This window comes from Sphaerodactylus townsendi, linkage group LG11 (genome assembly GCF_021028975.2).
Source record: "Sphaerodactylus townsendi isolate TG3544 linkage group LG11, MPM_Stown_v2.3, whole genome shotgun sequence".
NCBI classification, from domain to species: domain Eukaryota; kingdom Metazoa; phylum Chordata; class Lepidosauria; order Squamata; family Sphaerodactylidae; genus Sphaerodactylus; species Sphaerodactylus townsendi.
In genome coordinates this window covers 76535906-76554953 of record NC_059435.1, presented here as the reverse complement: position 1 = coordinate 76554953, position 19048 = coordinate 76535906, and the positions used below count along the sequence as shown (strand labels likewise).

The 19048-nt window shown below is 50.9% G+C and overlaps 1 protein-coding gene across 1 annotated transcript in view; it reads right to left on the bottom strand.

Moving 5' to 3' along the window:
• LOC125440842 (tumor necrosis factor receptor superfamily member 16-like) overlaps positions 1-12367 on the bottom strand; it is a 64689-nt gene extending 52322 nt beyond the window's left edge. Inside the window, exon 1 of the mRNA XM_048510887.1 lies at positions 11817-12367. Coding sequence (XP_048366844.1) covers positions 11817-11870 — 54 coding nt within the window. The 5' untranslated portion in view covers positions 11871-12367. The remainder of the gene's footprint in view (positions 1-11816) is intronic.
• Positions 12368-19048: the final 6681 nt, after the last annotated feature.

Sequence of the window (19048 nt, the reverse complement as noted above, 5' to 3'; positions counted from 1 at the left end):
ATCGATCGCTGTTTAGCCCCCAGCGTTTTTGTTTGAAAACGAGACACGCGTCTCCCCCCCTCCACAAATTCATTAAATATTTCCTCCGCCCCTCGCTGTTCTTTCCAAAGAAAAATCCCCCTCAGCTCAAAGTCACAGCTAATAAGAATAGAAAATATTTAGCCCTGCAACGTGAATTGCCCTCCCCAGGAAGTGTGGATGGGGGGGATAAAGACAGCTTTTATTTGGCCCTGACCGCATAATTGCAGAAGCTGGCGAGGAAAAAAAAAGTTAATTCCAGACCAGGAAAAATGTGTTCCGCATTAATCCAGACATGAAACTCGCTGGAAAGACTGAATGAATGAACGCAGGAATTGTGTCGGCCATCTTCTTTCCCGCACACGGGCCGCTGCCAAGGCTTAACCTGAGCCAGACCCAAGTCTGCAATAAGTTGCAGAGAGCGTCTCTTTTATGGGGCCAGCTGGAAGATTTAAGATGGAGGAACTCCTCGCCCAGATAAGTGCCATTACTCACTCCAGGCTGATCAAAGGTCCCATGTAACAGCCTAAGAAGAGCCTTGCTGGATCAGACCAAAGGTCCATCGAGTCAGAATCAAACAGTTGGAAGGGGACCATAAAGGCCATCCAGTCCAACCCCCTTCTCTATGCAGAGTCAGCCGAGAGCATCCCTCACACAGGTGCTTTTTGAGACAGCATTCCTCCAGGGATTCAAGACTGACCAGAAAGTGTGAACACCCATTTCTTCGGAAGCAACAGGGAGGGTTATAAATTCACTGGGGGGTTCATTCACTGATGGGAGTAGGCCCTGCGGCCAAGGAGAGGGAAGAAGAGTAGTTTGGATTTATATCCCCCCTTTCTCTCCTGCAGGAGACTCAAAGGGGCTTACAATCTCCTAGCCCTCCCCCCCTCACAACAAACACCCTGTGAGGTAGGTGGGGCTGAGAGAGCTCCGAGAAGCTGTGACTAGCCCAAGGTCACCCAGCTGGCGTGTGTGGGAGTGCACAGGCTAATCTGAATTCCCCAGATAAGCCTCCACAGCTCAGGGGGCAGAGCTGGGAATCAAACAGTTCCTCCAGATTAGATACACGAGCTCTTAACCTCCTATGCCACTGCTGCTCCTCTGAGGAGACAGAGGAGGATTCGAACCCAGGTCTCCGTTCAACCACCATGCCACAGTCGGTGATTGGAAGCTGTGCAAGTGAACTACACCCTTTTGAAAGGCGTTGAGTTCGAGGGGAGGGGAGAAAGCTCTGCCTGAGGTGCTTTGCTTGGTTGGGCCCGTTCACATACTTAACTATGAGTTCGATGTGATTGTGTGAAATGGGGGCTGGGTCCTGATTCTGAAAAGAACTTGTTTTGAGGCACTTGCAAAGCAAGAACTGACCTGTCCCGAGTTCCAGTTCTGCTTTAGAGCGGCCTGAATCTTCAGAGCTTGCTAAAAGAGCATTCTTAAAGAGTGTTACCGTAAATGCAGTAAAGTTTGGTTAATCTCTTCATCGCTCCCTCCCACCTGACCCTGCCCTTCTCCCAGGGAATTTTTAAGGCAGGATCCATTTGAGATGCAGAAGCATCGTGGAGCGCCCCGGAGTCACACCCACGCACAGGTTTGCTGGAAGAGAAAGCCGCACATCTGGCGGCAGAACAACACAAACAAACGGACTCTTTTGCGTTTCATGAGGAGCCATTTATTTTAGGAAAAATTATCTGGCAGTTCAGGGCAAACCTTAGAACGTATGAAGAAATAATGTGGCTGTAGGTCCAGTTCAATAAAGCAGTAGGAGCAGCAATTGGCGTAGGAGGTTAAGAGCTCGTGTATCTAATCTGGGAGGAACCGGCTTTGATTCCCAGCTCTGCCGCCTGAGCTGTGGAGGCTTCTCTGGGGAATTCAGATTAGCCTGTGCACTCCCACACACGCCAGCTGGGTGACCTTGGGCTAGTCACAGCTTCTCGGAGCTCTCTCAGCCCCACCTACCTCACAGGGTGTTTGTTGTGAGGGGGGAAGGGCAAGGAGATTGTCAGCCCCTTTGAGTCTCCTGCAGGAGAGAAAGGGGGGATATAAATCCAAACTCTTCTTAATAATGCCTTGTGCCCAGTGGTGGGATCCAAAAATTTTAGTAACAGGTTCCCTCGCCAGCCCCCCCTCCTCAGCAAAGGGGGCAGAGGCGTACCTAGGCAAACCTGAGCCCTGGGAAAAACCCGAGTTGGATGCCCCCCCCCATGGGCAGCCACCCCACCATGACCCCCCCAAAAATTTTTTGCACCAGGTCATTTCAAAATCATCATCACATTATAGAAAATGCCCCAACTCACAAATCTGAACACAGCAATGGTGAAACACACAGGTTCTTTGAGAGATACTGGTGAGATAAAAGGTACAAGCGGCTGAGAATCAATGAATTGCAGTACCTAAAAGGGATTAACCCAGTTCAGGGAGTTACATTATTAGTCGCAATTGCTATATGGAACCTTCACGTTCGAAGGCAGGATGCCTCTCGGGGAGGCGAGGGCGTGGAGGTGGAAAAGCGGACCCAATTAGTAACCCCCTCTCAGCACAAACAAATAATTAGTAACCCACTCTCAGGAACTGGTGAGAACCTGCTGGATCCCACCTCTGCTTGTGCCCAGGGTTAGTGCATCTCTCCAATGATGCAAAATAAGAATCGCAGAACATTAGCACAATTTAACCCATCGAGTTTGCAAAATCCAGCTTTTCTTAAGATTGTAAGTGTGGTCATCCTGCAAAGGTTGGTTGTGCCAAAGAAAAAGCTCTCTCTTTGCTGATGTACCAAAAGACTTGCTCCTCCAGCTAGATGAAAAGGTCTGTAACTTCTGCGGCTCTCAGATGTTCCTTGGACTACAATCCCCCATCAGCCCTGTCCAGCATGGCCATTGGCCAGCTGGCGGGGGGAGCTGATGTAGTCCAGTGAACATCTGGAAGAAACTGAGTTAAGACTAACAAATGAAATAAGGGTAAGGCCAACCTATGGTGCTCCAGATATTCATGGACTACAATTCCCATCACCTCCTGGGAGTATGGGCTGATGGGAACTGTAGTCCATGAACATCTGGAGCACCATAGGTTGGCCACCCCTAACTCTATACAGAGTACTCCATAGAAATGAATGGGTCAAGACTGACATAATTTTGGATTGGATTGCACTGAAACCGTTTTAACTGATGCCTGAAGTGAGATAGTCAAGATATTTATAGAAGCTGGATTAGGAATTGGAGTGCTAAGCAAGGGAAAGTCGGGTTCAAATTATCACTCAGCCATAAAACTGATTGTGAGCCTGTCATTCTCAGCCTAGACTACCTCACAGGGTTACTGTCAGGCTAAAATGCAGGAGAAGAGACTCCCGAGACACCATTTTAAACTCCAGAAAGGACATACGCAACTGAAATATGTTCTCCTGGGCCTGACATTATCTTGGCTACATAACAATATCTGCGCAGAGATAAAAAGTTTGTTGACAGAGCATTTTTGTACATTCCCTGTAGGGTCAGGAAGACCTGGAAAAGAAGCTAGCGAGGCAGGCCAAACTGTTCGCTGGTGGTCCGTGGGATAGATGCCTACGAGCGAAAGGAAAGGCTGAATGTGTTAAGCTGTATGAAGTCCTGTATTCAAATTACGGTATAATTACAAGGCAGACGTGATTGAGAATCGTCCAAAATTGGAAATCTGATAAACTGTCATTATATATGATTGCAGCTGCCAGGTTGTTATTCAAATGTGAAAAGATCGGAGAATACTTTCTTCAGAAGACCAGATATTTAAATTAATTGTTTCTGCAGAAACAGATAAACTATCATCTTTGATAAGAAATCAACGCTGGGAGTCATACACAGAAACTTGGGAACCTTTAATATCTTACTTTAAAGCAAGTTATCCCTTAATACCTGTCTTGGTATAGGTGACAAGCAAACAAATTTGATGGGAGATATTTTTTTAATGAACTGAAACAGTTAAGTCAAACAGTATTGTAGCATTTGTTTCTCTTCTGCTTAGTAATATAGAGACAGCTCTTCCTAATAAATGTGAAAATCCCAAAAGCGCAGCAAAGAGAAGCTAATTTCTATCTAGAGAACATTTTCCAGTAAGTTACGTAATGGGAGATTTGTGTTTGGGCAAAAGATTGGAAGTCTGTGTAAATTATAAGTGTCAATGTATGTAAGTGGTGCTTTATTTGTTAATTTGTACGGATGTAAATCTAGATTTAAGACTTTGTTTTAATTTTATGATTCAATAAAGGTTCTGAACACACACACACACACACACACACACACAGGAGGAAATCAACATTCCTCGCACCTTCAGACCCATTTCACAACGCTCTGCTTTGCTTCACAGGCTAATCCAGGCGCATCTTCTCTGAGGAAACTAATGGGAGCTGTGCTTGCTCAGAGAACTTCCCACTGAATGGGGAAGGATTCTATCTGTGGTCGACTTCTGGAAGTCCAAATCTAGAGGAGGATGTTAGATATTTTTAAAAAAACAACAAGACAGGGATTACTCCCCCATCCCCAAAATGTGCGGACATTTTTTAAAGATGAAATTTCATTAAAACTTGTCTTCCTGACCCTGAAAACTACACCCAATGTACCAATGTACTGAGAAAGCAACTCAGAAAAGAAACAAAAGATGAAATCTAACCCAAAGTCTGTGAAAATTGCCCCTGCTTTTGATCTCGTCCACCGCAACCCACCTTTGTTTAAAACTAGACTTTGCAAAATGCCTTTAAAAATTGCATTCCCCCCTCCCCACAAATCATACTTTGACACATATGCAAACACCACCACCACCTCCGCTCGGAGCACATTCAGAGAAATTCAGGAACACGCAAAAGAACGAAGAGTCATATTTATTTACTTATTTTCAAAGTTTGTGCACCATCTTTCCAAGAATACTTCTTCTTCTAACAAGACTATCCTCAGCAGAGAGTTTCAGGGGGTAGCCCTGTTTGTCTGTTGTAGAACAGCAACATTCAAATCCAATACCACCTTAAAGATCAACCAAATTTCCAGGAATAAAAACTTTGGTGAGCCAAATCTCCCTCCATTAGTATCTGACAGAGGGAATTTTGATTCTGGAAAGTTGGACCCTGAACATCTTGTTGGACTCGAATTTAGCTGTCCTAAACGGAATACACCTTTCTAAGTCCTTTGAGGTCTATGGGCTTAAGAGGTGGCAGATCTCCACTTAGGACCGCAGAGTATATTCCTGTCCCATTTCCTGCTTAAAAAAAAAATGCAAAACCATCTCTTGGCATCTTAAGTCCAAGTCCAAGGGCAGCAAAATGCATCTGAATATATATATATTTTTTGCTCTTTTGCTTAGAGGTCATATATGTCTCCTTGTTTCTGCAGGGGGATTCGGCTTTGGCGTTTCCAAAAGTGTTCCACCCGGCAGCCCAAATTAACAGGAATCTTGTAGCACTTTAAAAACGGAGGTAATTTTATATCAGCTGCAGTTTTTTGTGGACGGCAGGGACAAAAAGTGTGGTTCTAGTAGGAGAAGGAGCAGCAGCGGCGTAGGAGGTTAAGAGCTCGTGTATCTAATCTGGAGGAACCGGGTTTGATTCCCCGCTCTGCCGCCTGAGCTGTGGAGGCTTATCTGGGGAATTCAGATTAGCCTGGGCACTCCCACACACGCCAGCTGGGTGACCTTGGGCTAGTCACAGCTTCTCGGAGCTCTCTCAGCCCCACCCACCTCACAGGGTGTTTGTTGTGAGGGGGGAGGGCAAGGAGATTGTCAGCCCCTTTGAGTCTCCTGCAGGAAAGGGGGGATATAAATCCAAACTCTTCTTCTCTTATAGTGGAATAAAAATTTGGTTTCTCTTTAAGGTGCCTAATGATTATGAATGAAGGGGGCTTCCTTCCAAGTAACTGGAAGTCAATTTCCCTACGGCCCCTTCTGCACATGCAGAATAATGCACTTTCAATCCACTTTCACAACTGTTTGCAAGTGGATTTTGCTCTTCCGCACAGTGAAATCCAGCTGCCAAGTGCATTGAAAATGGACTGAAAGTGCATTATTTTGCATGTGAGGAAAAGGCCTAATTCCTTCCCCTCTGCTGTAGTCACAGGGCTAAGAGAGCAGCAGTGACATAGGAGATTAAGAGCTCCTGTATCTAATCTGGAGGAACCGGGTTTGATTCCCAGCTCTGCCCCCTGAGCTGTGGAGGCTTATCTGGGGAATTCAGATTAGCCTGTACACTCCCACACATGCCAGCTGGGTGACCTTGGGCTAGTCACAGCTTCTCGGAGCTCTCTCAGCCCCACCTACCTCGCAGGGTGTTTGTTGTGAGAGGGGAAGGGCAAGGAGATTGTCAGCCCCTTTGAGTCTCCTGCAGGAGAGAAAGGGGGGGTATAAATCCAAAACTCTTCTTCTAAAATACGTACTGTAGGTTTGCATCCTTTCCAAGTATTTTTTTGCAATTCCCATCCCAACTTCTGACTGGGAGTTTTTGATTTATACATTCCCCTTTGCTCTCTTGTAAGGAATCTCCAGGTGGCTCACAAATGCCTTTCTCTTCCTCTCCCCACTTTGTGAGGCAGGTGGGGCTGAGAGAGTCCTGAGAGAACTGGGACTGGCCCCAAGGCCGCCCAGAAGGCTTCTTGTGTAGAAGTGGGGAAACAAATCCGGTTCACCAGATAAGAGTTGGCTGCTCCTGTGGAGGAGTGGGGAATCAAACCTGGTTCACCAGATTAGAGCTCACGTGCTCTTAACCACTACACCCTGCTGTCTGATATCTCCGTTCCTGTTTGGCTATGATGTGAAAGCTTACACCCCAAACACCGTGTTCTTTAAGGCGCTACTGGACTTGAAGCTGGCCGTTCCACTGGAGACCAATAGGACTACTCTCGGAAACTGCCTTCCAAGTAACTGTAAGGCTGCAGACAGAATGCAGTCCAGGGGTTCTGGCTCAGTGGTATGCAAAACATCCCATGTTCAATTCCCGGAATAGCCAGTTAAAGAGGATGGGCTAGTACAGTGGTGGCGAACCTATGGCACGGGTGCCAGAGGTGGCACTCAGAGCCCTTTCTGTGGGCACGTGCAAACAGAGTGCCGCCCCGCCCCCCCACACACACACACATCTAGGCTGGCCTGGGACGCTGGGCTCGATTATTAGCATTAAACCTAAGACCTAGTTTTGGGGAAGCAGTGTAGGTAACCCTGTTAAGCGCTGTTGCTGGCAATGGGGTTGCTTCTGAGTAAACCCTCCTAGGGTTGTGATTCACCCGTTGGAAGAGTTGCACAGTTGCTTCAAAGCAAAGCCACAGACTACCACCAAGCTTACTCCTGAGTAACGCACGCCTTGGAGTCAACCGTTTTTTCTAAACAAAAACCTCAGTATTCAGGTTAAATTGCTGAGTTGGCACTTTGGGATAAATAAGTGGGTTTTGGGTTGCAATTTGGGCACTCGGTCTCGAAAAGGTTCGCCATCACTGGGCTAGTAGGTCATGTGAAAGGCCTGTCTACCTGGGACTTCCAGTCCAAGCAGACAATACTGGCTTTGTATTGTCGAAGGCTTTCACAGCTGGAATCATTAGGGTGTTGTGGGTTTTCCGGGTTGTACGGCCGTGTCCCAGTAGCATTTTCTCCTGACATTTCGTCTGCATCTGCGGCTGGCATCTTCAGTGGATCATTCATGCAGATGCAGGTGAAATGTCAGGAGAAAATGCTACTGGGACACGGCCGTACAACCCGGAAAACCCACAACGCCCCAATACTGACTTTGTCGGCCTGATGGTCCGACTGAGCAGAAGCAGGCTTCGCTTAGTAGATCTGAGCAGGATTCCAAGCAGCGCTGTTTAGGACGGCATCGGGAGCCACAGAACAGTCCTGTGAGGTAGGCCCCTTCTTATTCTCGTTCTGCAGATAAGGAACTGAGCCAGAGGGAGGTTCTGGTCCATTTGAACTTGGTAAGGGGTCACTCATGCTTCTAACTTCTTTGAAGCAACAAGTGGAGTGTGGTGGAGTTCAGAGGTGGGATCCAGCCGGTTCTCACCAGTTCCCGAGAGTGGATTACTAATTCTTTGTATGTGCCGAGAGGGGGTTACTAATGGGGTCCGCTTTTCCATCTCCACGCCCTCGCCTCCCCGAGAGGCATCCTGCCTTTGGACGTGAAGGTTCCATATAGCAATTGCGACTAATAATAAAACTCCCTGAACTGGGTTAATCCCTTTCAGGTCCTGCAATTCATGAATTCTCAGCCTTTCGTACCTTTTCTCTCCCCAGTCTCTATCTAAGAACCTGTGTGTTTCACCATTGCTGTGTTCAGATTTGTGAGTTGGGGCATTTTCTATAATGTGATGATGATTTAGAAATGACCTGGTGCAAAAAAAAATGTTGGGGTCATGGTGGGGTGGCTGCCCATGGAGGGGGGGGGCATGCAACTCAGGTTTTGCCCAGGGCTCAGGTTTGCCTAGGTACGCCTCTGCCCCCTTTGCTGAGGAGGGACTGGCGAGGGAACCTGTTACTAAAATTTTTGGATCCCACCACTGGTGGAGTTCCTTCTTTGGAGGTTTTTAAAAAGAGGCTGGGTGGACATATATCGGGAGTGCTTTGATTGTGTGTTCTTGCATGGCAGGGGGCTGGACTAGATGGCCCCTGGGGGTATCTTCCAACTCTGTGATTCTATCCCTTTGCTGCCTTTTGCCCTCCTCCTCTCTCTGAGCTCCTCAATGTCACATCAAAAGAAAAAATAAAACAGAAACATACTGCATGATCTGGGAGGCATTATTCCGAAAAGAAGTATGCGCTGATGTAAACAACGGCGCCACCTCAAAGGGAACATGCCTGCTCTGACTTTTCTCCTGGGGGGATCTGGAGTGACTCACTCCCTTCCTTGTGTATATGTGGGTGGGGCGGGGATGGGATGGGGCGGGGGGGGGGGAGAGACAGGGTCATACATTAACTGCAGCTAACTCAGAAGTCTCCATTCCTGTGCTTATCTACCAAAGGGCATTGCCGCTTGAAAACTTTTATCCCCTGAAAACTTGGTTGGTTTCTCTGGTGCTACCAGATTTGGAATCTTGAACAACATGAAGATGTTGACGAAGAAGAAGAAGAAGAAGAAGAAGAAGAAGAAGAAGAAGAAGAAGAAGAAGAAGAAGAAGAAGAAGAAGAAGAAGAAGAAGAAGAAGAAGAAGAAGAAGAAGAAGAAGAGGAGGAGGAGGAGGAGGAGTTTGGATTTATATCCCCCCTTTCTCTCCTGCAGGAGACTCAAAGGGGCTGACAATCTCCTTGCCCTGCCCCCTCACAACAAACACCCTGTGAGGTGGGTGGGGCAGAGAGAGCTCCGAGAAGCTGTGACTAGCCCAAGGTCACCCAGCTGGCAAGTGTGGGAGTGCACAGGCTAATCTGAATTCCCCAGATAAGCCTCCACAGCTCAGGCGGCAGAGCGGGGAATCAAACCCGGTTCCTCCAGATTAGATACATGAGCTCTTAACCTCCTACGCCACTGCTGAAGATACCCCTAATAGCTAAGCTAAGGAAAGGGTAAGCATTATGGGATGTTGGGTGTATGCACTCTTAAAGTTTGCAAGCCAGCGAAGTTCTAAGTCAGAGGTGGGTCCAAATGTCTGCTCTCTCCCTGAAGCCGGGTGACCTTTGGGCAAGCATGTACAGCCACCTGCCTACCTGGCAGGATTGTTGTGATCGAATAATTGGAAGAGACCCCATCTAGTCCAATCCCCTGCCATACAGGAATACACAATCACGGCACCTTTGAGAGATGGCCATGCAGCTTCTCTTTAAAAACCTCCAAAGAAGGAGTTTCCACCACACTCTGGCCCCATCAGCACATGCAAAATAATGTGTTTTCAAACCACTTTCACAACTGGTTGCAGTGGATTTTGCCATTCCGCACAGCTTCAAAGAGCATTGAAAGCAGTTTGAAAGTGCATTATTCTGCATGTGCGGAATGAGCCTCTGAGTGCATTCCACTGTCGAACAGCCCTGACAATCAGGAAGTTCTTCCTGATGTTTAGGTGGGATCTCTCTTCACCTTGAACCCATTACTCCTGTCCTAGTCTCTGAAGCAGCAGAAAACAAGCACCAACATGCCATCCCTTCAAATATCTAAACATGGCTATCATGTCACCTCTTAACCTTCTCTTCACCAACCTAAACATCCCCAGCTCCCCCAGTCTCTCCTCTTAGGCCATGGATTCCAGACCTTTGACCATTTTGGTTGCCCTCCTCTGGACCTGTTCCACTTGTCAATATCCTTCTTGAGTTGTGGCGCCCAGAACTGTACACAGTATTCCAGGTGAGATCTGACCAATGCAGAATAGAGAGGTACTATTATGCCCCTCGATCTATACTCATATTGATGCGCCCCAGAATCGCATTTGCTTTCTTGGCTGCTGCATCACACCGCTGACTCATGTTCAGTTTGCAGTCTACTAAGACTCCCGTGATGATAAAAGGGAGAACAGCCGTGTGTATGGTTTCAACTTGCTTGAAAGCTAACAGGAGGAATGGAACTATTATTCATTTAATTGCATGAATTATAACACATAACTCACATTATTAAAATGTGAATAAAATATTATCTGAATGTGGACTCCACCTGCAGTCTTACATGGTTCTGTTTTACTTTTTTCCTGCTCTAACCATGCTGTACTCCATGTCACTTCCAGGATGGTTCAGAAGTATGAAAACTTTAAACAAAGTGTTGTGAATTCGATGGCTGAGTGAAGCCCCACAACATTATATGTACACAGGATCTGAACTCGGCTCCAACCTCGCTTTTACGCATGGAGACACGCAAGCATTAGTTTGATGCAGGGAGTTGTATTTGGTGCCCTTGCCCATGGTTCGAATTCCAGCTAGGTAGTTGCTGGGGCATAGCACGGTCCCAAAGCCAGGCTCTTACGCAAGTTGGTCATGGTATGCCCATGCATTCTGTGTATGCTCAGAGGCACTCTGACACTTTCCAAGTCACACATCCCAGATGAAGAGTGCAATGTAATGGAGTTACTGCAGAGCCAGGGTGGGGTAGGGGTTAAGAGCAGGGGCTGTTAGCTCGTGAACTGGGTTTGTTTCCCCGCTCCTACACGTGGAGCCTGCTGGGCGACCTTGGGCTAGGCACAGTTCTTCAGAGCTCTCTCAGTCCCACCTGCCTCATGCGGTGTCTTTTGTGGGGCGAGGAACGGAGAGGAGTTTGTCAGCCGCTTTGAACCTCCATACAGGAGAAAAAGGCAGCCTATAAATCCAAACTCTTCTTCTTCTCCTTCTTCCTAACCAGTTGAAATGAATGGGCTTAGACTCCACTGGAGGCTCTTGAACTCAGAGCTGGCCTGGAACTCAAGTCCGCAGCAGATGAAACTCTTGCAAACTTTTTGGAAAGGGCCCCTGATTCCCGCGGCCCCCCCCCCCCCCCGCATTCAAGCCCTCGTGGTGGCGAACCTTCGGCACTCCAGATGTTATGGACTACAATTCCCATCAGCCCCTGCCAACATGGTCAATTGGCAAGGGCTGATGGGAATTGTAGTCCATAGCATCTGGAGTGCCAAAGGTTCGCCACCGCATCACATCACCAAACGCAGCCCCAACGGGGCGTGTTGACAGGCGAGAGTCCCTCCGATCGGACTCCAAGGGGCTTACTCGCGAGTAAGCCCGTCCAGGGCTCGGGGCCCCGCGCCCGCTCTCCAGTTCCCTGCGCCTGGAGAGGCGCCGGCTGGGCGGCTCCCTTCGCCCCCCAAGAGCGCGCCATTCCGCCCCAAACCCTCCCGAGCCCGGGATCCGTCCCGTCCCGTCCCGCCACGGCGCAGCGCGCGAGACCGGCAGCAGCCCGAACGGAGACTCACCCCGGCGGCCAAGAGGGGCAGCAGCCACAGCGGGAGCGCGCGGGTCCGTTTCATGGCAGCTCCAGCGGCGCCTCCCGCGCCGGGTCCAAGGCGGGGCAGTCTCGGCTCTGCGCTCCGGCTCCGGCTCCCAAAGGAAGGCGGCCGCTCCCCGGGTCGGTCCTCTGGGCTCCTCCGAGGCGATCCCAGTCCACCCGGCTCACGGGATCTGGCGCCGGTGGGGAGCGGGGTGGCTCCGGGGGTCTCGCTCCAGGCAGCCTCCCCGCCTCGCCCCCCCCCCCTCTCGGCGTGGAGCCCCGCGCCCCACCGAGCCGCCTCCGCGCCGCGCCGGGGAAGGAGATCCAGATGTGGCTCCAGAGGCGGGCGCGAGGGGGCGGGCGGGGCTCTTCTTGCCCTCCCCCCAAAAGCGCCCGAAAAAACCAACCCGGCGAGGGAGGCGGCCGCCTGGCTGCGCCCCCGGGCAGCTCTCGCTTTGGATCGGGGCGCAACGGAGCCCGAGGAGGCGGCGGCTCTCGCCGAGGGCGTCCGGGCGCGTTTGGCAGGCGGCGGCGCCTCTCTGGGCTGGGCTGCTCCGCCCTGTCTCCTCCCAGGGGTGGGGTGCGCGGGTGGGCTCGCCCCCTCCAGACTGAGGGACTGCCCTGCGCCGGGGGGGGGGGGGGGGCCTGGGCTGGGCTGGAGCGAGCCAAGATCCCAGCTGGTCCGGGGAGACCCTGCCCCCACCAAGCAGATGGGGGCACCACTGCCCCCTGTTGGTCATCAAAGGTTTACTGCCTCTGGACGTGGAGGCTCCACGGTAGCTGATGGACTGTTGGGGGGGGGGGAATGCCCCTTTTCAGCCCCGCTGGGCTATCGTGTCCCAGCCCACAACGAGTGGCAGTGAGTTCCTCAGGTTAAGCATCGCTGGTGTAAAATGGGGGCACCACTGCCCCCTGTTGGTCATCAAAGGTTTACTGCCTCTGGACGTGGAGGCTCCACGGTAGCTGATGGACTGTTGGGGGGGGGGGAATGCCCCTTTTCAGCCCCGCTGGGCTATCGTGTCCCAGCCCACAACGAGTGGCAGTGAGTTCCTCAGGTTAAGCATCGCTGGTGTAAAATGGGGGCACCACTGCCCCCTGTTGGTCATCAAAGGTTTACTGCCTCTGGACGTGGAGGCTCCACGGTAGCTGATGGACTGTTGGGGGGGGGGAATGCCCCTTTTCAGCCCCGCTGGGCTATCGTGTCCCAGCCCACAACGAGTGGCAGTGAGTTCCTCAGGTTAAGCATCGCTGGTGTAAAATGGGGGCACCACTGCCCCCTGTTGGTCATCAAAGGTTTACTGCCTCTGGACGTGGAGGCTCCACGCATTTGTAGATAATGGACAGCTGTTGTTGGGTGGGGTGAAGGCCCCTTTTCAGCCCCGCTGGGCTATCGTGTCCCAGCCCACAACGAGTGGCAGTGAGTTCCTCAGGTTAAGCATCGCTGGTGTAAAATGGGGGCACCACTGCCCCCTGTTGGTCATCAAAGGTTTACTGCCTCTGGACGTGGAGGCTCCACGGTAGCTGATGGACTGTTGGGGGGGGGGGAATGCCCCTTTTCAGCCCCGCTGGGCTATCGTGTCCCAGCCCACAACGAGTGGCAGTGAGTTCCTCAGGTTAAGCATCGCTGGTGTAAAATGGGGGCACCACTGCCCCCTGTTGGTCATCAAAGGTTTACTGCCTCGGGATGTAGAGGCTCCACGGTAGCTGATGGACTGTTGGGGGGTAAATACCCCCTTTCAGCCCTGCTGGGCTATCGTGTCCCAGCCCACGACGTGTGGCAGTGAGTTCCTCAGGTTAAGCATCGCTGGTGTAAAATGCCACCCATCTCCCCTACACCCACCGACACACACCAGCAGAGGGAGGGGCCTTTGTTCAGCAGCAGAGCCTCTGCTTGGCATGTCGAGGGTCCCGGGTTCGATTCCCGGCAGCTCCAGGTGAAAAGACCAGGAAGGAAATGTAGTGAAAAAAGACCTCCGCTCGAGACCCTGGAGAGCAGCTGCCGGCCCGAGTAGACGAGATTGGCCTTGAGGGACAAAGGTCATCAGGAAACAGCTCCATGTGTTCTAGCTGGGGCTCAGTGGTAGAGCATCTGGGTGCTGAAGGCCTGTGTTCAAGTCCTGGCATAGCCAGTTAAAAGGGCCAGAGTGATGGGGAAAGACTTCTGTCTGCCTGAAACTCCAGAGAGGCGCTGCCAGCCTGAGCGGGCAATGCTGACTGTTGATGAACCAGGGCTTTGATTCAGTGCCCGGCAACTTTGTGACCACGTGAACGCTGATACCTTTTAAAAAACAGTGATGGGAAAACAATGAACAATATGTCTCTTGGGGTGCTGTGTGGTTTCCGGGCTGTATGGCCGTGTTCTCGCAGCATTCTCTCCTGACATTTCGCTTGCATCTGTGGCTGGCATCTTCAGAGGATCTGAAGATCTGAGGATCCTCTGAAGATGCCAGCCACAGATGCAGGCAAAACATCAGGAGAGAATGCTGCGAGAACACGGTCATACAGCCTGGAAACCCAGGGGCGTACCTAGTCAAACTGGTGCCCGGGGACAAAACCTGAGTTTGGCGCCCCCCCCCCCCCACGCCCGGCTTATGGGCGGCCACCCTCCCCCACCATGACCAAACAATGATTTTTTGTACCAGCTCACAAAACACCTCCCCCTCCCATCAAAACATACATGGCTCTCTCCCCACTACCTCTTTTCCTAATTTCCTAATCACAACAACCCTATGAGGTAGGTTGTTAGCCTGAGAAACAACTCCAGTGCAAGTGGGTATTAAGCATGTAAATCTCTCACAAATCACCTCCAGCAAAACATTTACCAAACAAATGTCAGCATCATCTTTCACAAAACACCTCCAGTGGAATCCACCCGCAAACAGCATCACTTTCAATGGTGTTTAAACTAGGGAGCTCAGATTCTTCTTTTAAATCTACCTGAAAGGGAAAATCTGGGGTCCCTGGTTAAAACAAAATTGAAAGTGATGCTGTTTGGGGGTGGATTCTCCCCCACCCACATTTGGACAAAAATTGTCCCATTATGTCCTGCCCAAATATGAACAAATGCGAATGCAAGGTATTTGGGGTTTTGGGGGGTATTTTTGGTGTTTTTTCGGCCTGCAGGGAGCACATTTTTTAAAGCTAGTTGCACCATGATTTCAGGGCATCATCCAGAGACTGCCCTGATGATACCACCCGAGTTTGGCGATGTTTGGTTCAGGGGAAGCAAAGTTATGGAAGCCCAAATGGAATGCCCCCGTCCCCAATGTTTTCAATGGGAGCTAACCTGAGATGGGGGCTACCCATTTGAGGGACCATAACTTTGGTCCCCCTGAACATAACTTCACCAAACTTGGGTGACATCATAAGAATAGTTACCAGATGATACCCTGAAATTTTGGTGTCACTAGCTTTAAAAATACATCCCTTCCAGGCACTCCAAGAAATTTGCCCAAGATTCTTTGTTTTGCAGTGACTTTGCTCCATTGTAACTAATGAGGAATTTCTGAGGCAGGCTGCACATTTTTGAAGATAGAGGTGCCAGACTTTCAAGGTGGCTCCAAGAGGCCTTGAGAAATAGCATCCAAGCTTGGTGAGCTTTGCTTATGGAGTGTGGGGGGGGGGAGTTGAGAGAGTTCTGAGAGAACTCAGCCCACAGGCTTTCATGTGCAGGAGCGGGGAAACAAAATCAGCCTTTTGGGGGCCCATAAAATTGAACCCACAGAAGCAAAGGTCTCCAAACCTGGATGCTATTACCAGGAGGCCCTCCTGGAGCCACCCTGAAAATCTGGTGTCTCTATCTTCAAAAATGTGCAGCCTGCCTACACACTCAGAAATTTCCCATTGGCTACAATGGAGCAAAGTCACTGCAAAACAAAGAATCTTGGGCAAATTTTTTGGGGTGCCTGGAAGGGGTGTATTTTTAAAGCTAGTGACACCAAATTTTCAGGGTATCATCTGTTAACTATTCTTATGATTCCACCCAACTTTGGTGAAGTTATGTTCAGGGGGACCAAAGTTATGGTTCCTCAAATGGGTAGCCCCCATCTCAGGTTAGCTCCCATTGAAAACAATGGGGATGGGGGCACCCCCTTTTGAGGGTCCCTGCTTTACTTCCCCTGAACCAAACATCACCAAATTTGGGTGGTATCACCAGGACAGTCTCTGGATGGTACCCTGAAATTTTGGTGCTGCTTGGCTTAAGAGTAGCCCCCTGCGAAACCAGAGAGTGAAAACACTTAAAACATTTAAAAATACACAAACGACCCTGAAATGTTGGCGCCCCCCCACGTGACCAAATGGGGGGCGCCCGGGGACATAGGGTACCCCCTGTCCCTAGGCAGGAACGCCACTGTGGAAACCACACAGCACCCCAGTGATTCCGGCTGTGAAAGCCTTCGACAATAAATAGGTCTCTTGCCAACTATTAGGCATGACCTTATCATTTACAGCAGGGGTGGCCAACCTATGGTGCTCCAGATGTTCATGGACTACAATTCCCACCAACCCCTGACAGTTGGCCATGCTGGCAGGGGCTGGTGGGAATTGTAGTCCATGCACATCTGGAGCACCGTGGGTTGGCCACCCCTAATTTAGAGCAAACAAGCATTATTATTTATTAAAAAGGGGTCCAGGACAGCAGACACATCCGCAGGGGGGAGTGAACAGAGCGTCAGACTGGGTGGCCTGGGTTCGAATCCCTACTCAAGCTGTAGAACAGGGGTGGGCAATTATTTTTTCCATGGGGCCGCATAAGAAACAAAATATTGTGGAGGGCGGGGCCAAAAGGCAGGGGGGCGAGGCGCTTTTGAAAGCCCCGCAGAAGCCGGCAGCCAAGGCAACCGGCTTCTGCGGGGCTTTCAAAGGTGCCTCGCTCCCCAGCACGGCAGGGGGGCCATTCAGGGTCATCCGGCGGGCCGGATGTGGCCCGCGGGCCGTATAATGCCCAGGTCTGCTGTAGAAGCTCACCAGGTGTCTTTTGGGCCAGTCAGCCTAATCTACATTACAAGGTTGTTGTGAGGTTAACATGAAGGAAACGAGGACCGTGCGGGGTGCTTTAGGGTTCCCCCCCAGGAGACAAAGGTGTGGGGAAAACATGGTCAGTTCATCAATCTCTTGCAGTCGATAGTGCACGATGATGAAAACTACGACGAAAACCCAGAGAAATGCAATGGGGGCACCACTGCCCCCTGTTGGTAATCAAAGGTTTACTGCCTCTGGACATGGAGGCTCAGCAGAGGAGCAGCAGTGGCGTAGGAGGTTAAGAGCTCGTGTATCTAATCTGGAGGATCTGGGTTTGATTCCCAGCTCTGCCGCCTGAGCTGTGGAGGCTTCTCTGGGGAATTCAGACTAGCCTGTGCACTCCCACACACGCCAGCTGGGTGACCTTGGACTAGTCACAGCTTCTCGGAGCTCTCTCAGCCCCACCCACCTCACAGGGTGTTTGTTGGGAGGGGGGAGGGGTAAGGAGATTGTCAGCCCCTTTGAGTCTCCTGCAGGAGAGAAAGGGGGGATATAAATCCAAACTCCTCCTCTTCTTCTTCTTCTTCTTCTTCTTCTTCTTCTTCTTCTTCTTCTTCTTCTTCTTCTTCTTCTTCTTCTTCTTCTTCTTCTTCTTCTTTTTCTTTTTCTTCTTCTTCTTCTTCTTCTTCTTCTTCTTCTTCTTCTTCTTCTTCTTCTTCTTCTTCTTCTTCTTCTTCTTCTTCTTCTTCTTCTTCTTCTTCTTCTTCTTCTTCTTCTTCTTCTTCTTCTTCTTCTTCTTCTTCTTCTTCTTCTTCTTCTTCTTCTTCTTCTTCTTCTTCTTCTTCTACAGTTCAGGTGTCAAAGTGACCCCCAGTCAAAGGAGAGCCAAGTAGACCTGGGGGCCTCAGCAGCCTTTCCGCTGCCAAGTGTTTGGGCAGGAGACCTCCAAGGAATACCAAGGGTATGATGCGGAGTCAGGCAGTGGCAAACTACCTCTGAATGTCCCTTGCCCTGAAAAACCCACCAGAGGTCGCCACAAGTCTGCTGTCGCTTGAGGGCAAAAAAATAAAATAATCTGATCACATGAAGAAGGAGGAGGAGGAGGAGGAGGATGGGTTTGGATTTATATCCCCCACTTTCTCTCCTGTAAGAAGAAGAAGAAGAGTTTGGATTTCTATCCCCCCTTTCTCTCCTGCAGGAGTCTCAAAGGGGCTGACAATCTCCTTGCCCCTCCCCCCTCACAACAAACACCCTGTGAGGTGGGTGGGGCTGAGAGAGCTCCGAGAAGCTGTGACTAGCCCAAGGTCACCCAGCTGGCGTGTGTGGGAGTGCCCAGGCTAATCTGAATTCCCCAGAGAAGCCTCCACAGCTCAGGTGGCAGAGCTGGGAATCAAACCCGGTTCTTCCAGATTAGATACCACGAGGCGCTCTGCTTACTCCCTACGCCACTGCTGCTCCTAGGTCAGAGGTCGGGAACCTGCGGCTCCCGAGCCGCATAGCTGCTCTTTACGCTTGTGGAGTGCAGAAACTCCCGGCGTGGCTGCCCCCCCCTTTCTGCAGGGGAGGGGAGAGAAAAGAAGCGCCCAGCTCCCGGCCCGGGGTCGCAGCGGCAGCTCCCCGCTTCTGCGGGGAGCTTGTGGGATCCCCCTCCCCAGCAGGGGAGGGAAGAGAAAAGAGGCGCCCGGCTCGGGCCGGGTCGCCGCGGCGCGCTCCCCGCTTCTGCGGGGAGCTTGTGGGATCCCCCTCCCCAGCAGGGGAGGGGAGAGAAAGAAGGAGGCGCCCGGCTCCGGCCGGGTCGCCGCGGCGCGCTCCCCGCTTCTGCGGGGAGCTTGTGGGATCCCCCTCCCCAGCAGGGGAGGGGAGAGAAAGAAGGAGGCGCCCGGCCGGGGGCGGGTCGTATAGGTTGGAAGGGAGAGAAAAGTGGTGCTGGCTCATGGATTCTTCAAGCAACACACTATAGCTGTTTTGTACAAAGTGTAAAGGTAAAAAAACAAAATAAGCACTGTTATCTCCATTTTAAATGTCAAAAAGTATTTGCGGCTCCATGTGTTTTCTTTCCCGTGGAAAATGGGTCCAAATGGCTCTTTGAATGTCAAAGGTTCCCGACCCCTGTCCTAGGTGGCTTACAAGCTCCTTTCCCTTCCCCCCCCCCCCACTACAAACAGATACCCTGTGAGGTAGGTGGGCCTGAGAGAGCTGGGAGAGAACTGCGACTAGCCCCACCCAGCAAGAATGTAGGAATGCAGAAACACATCT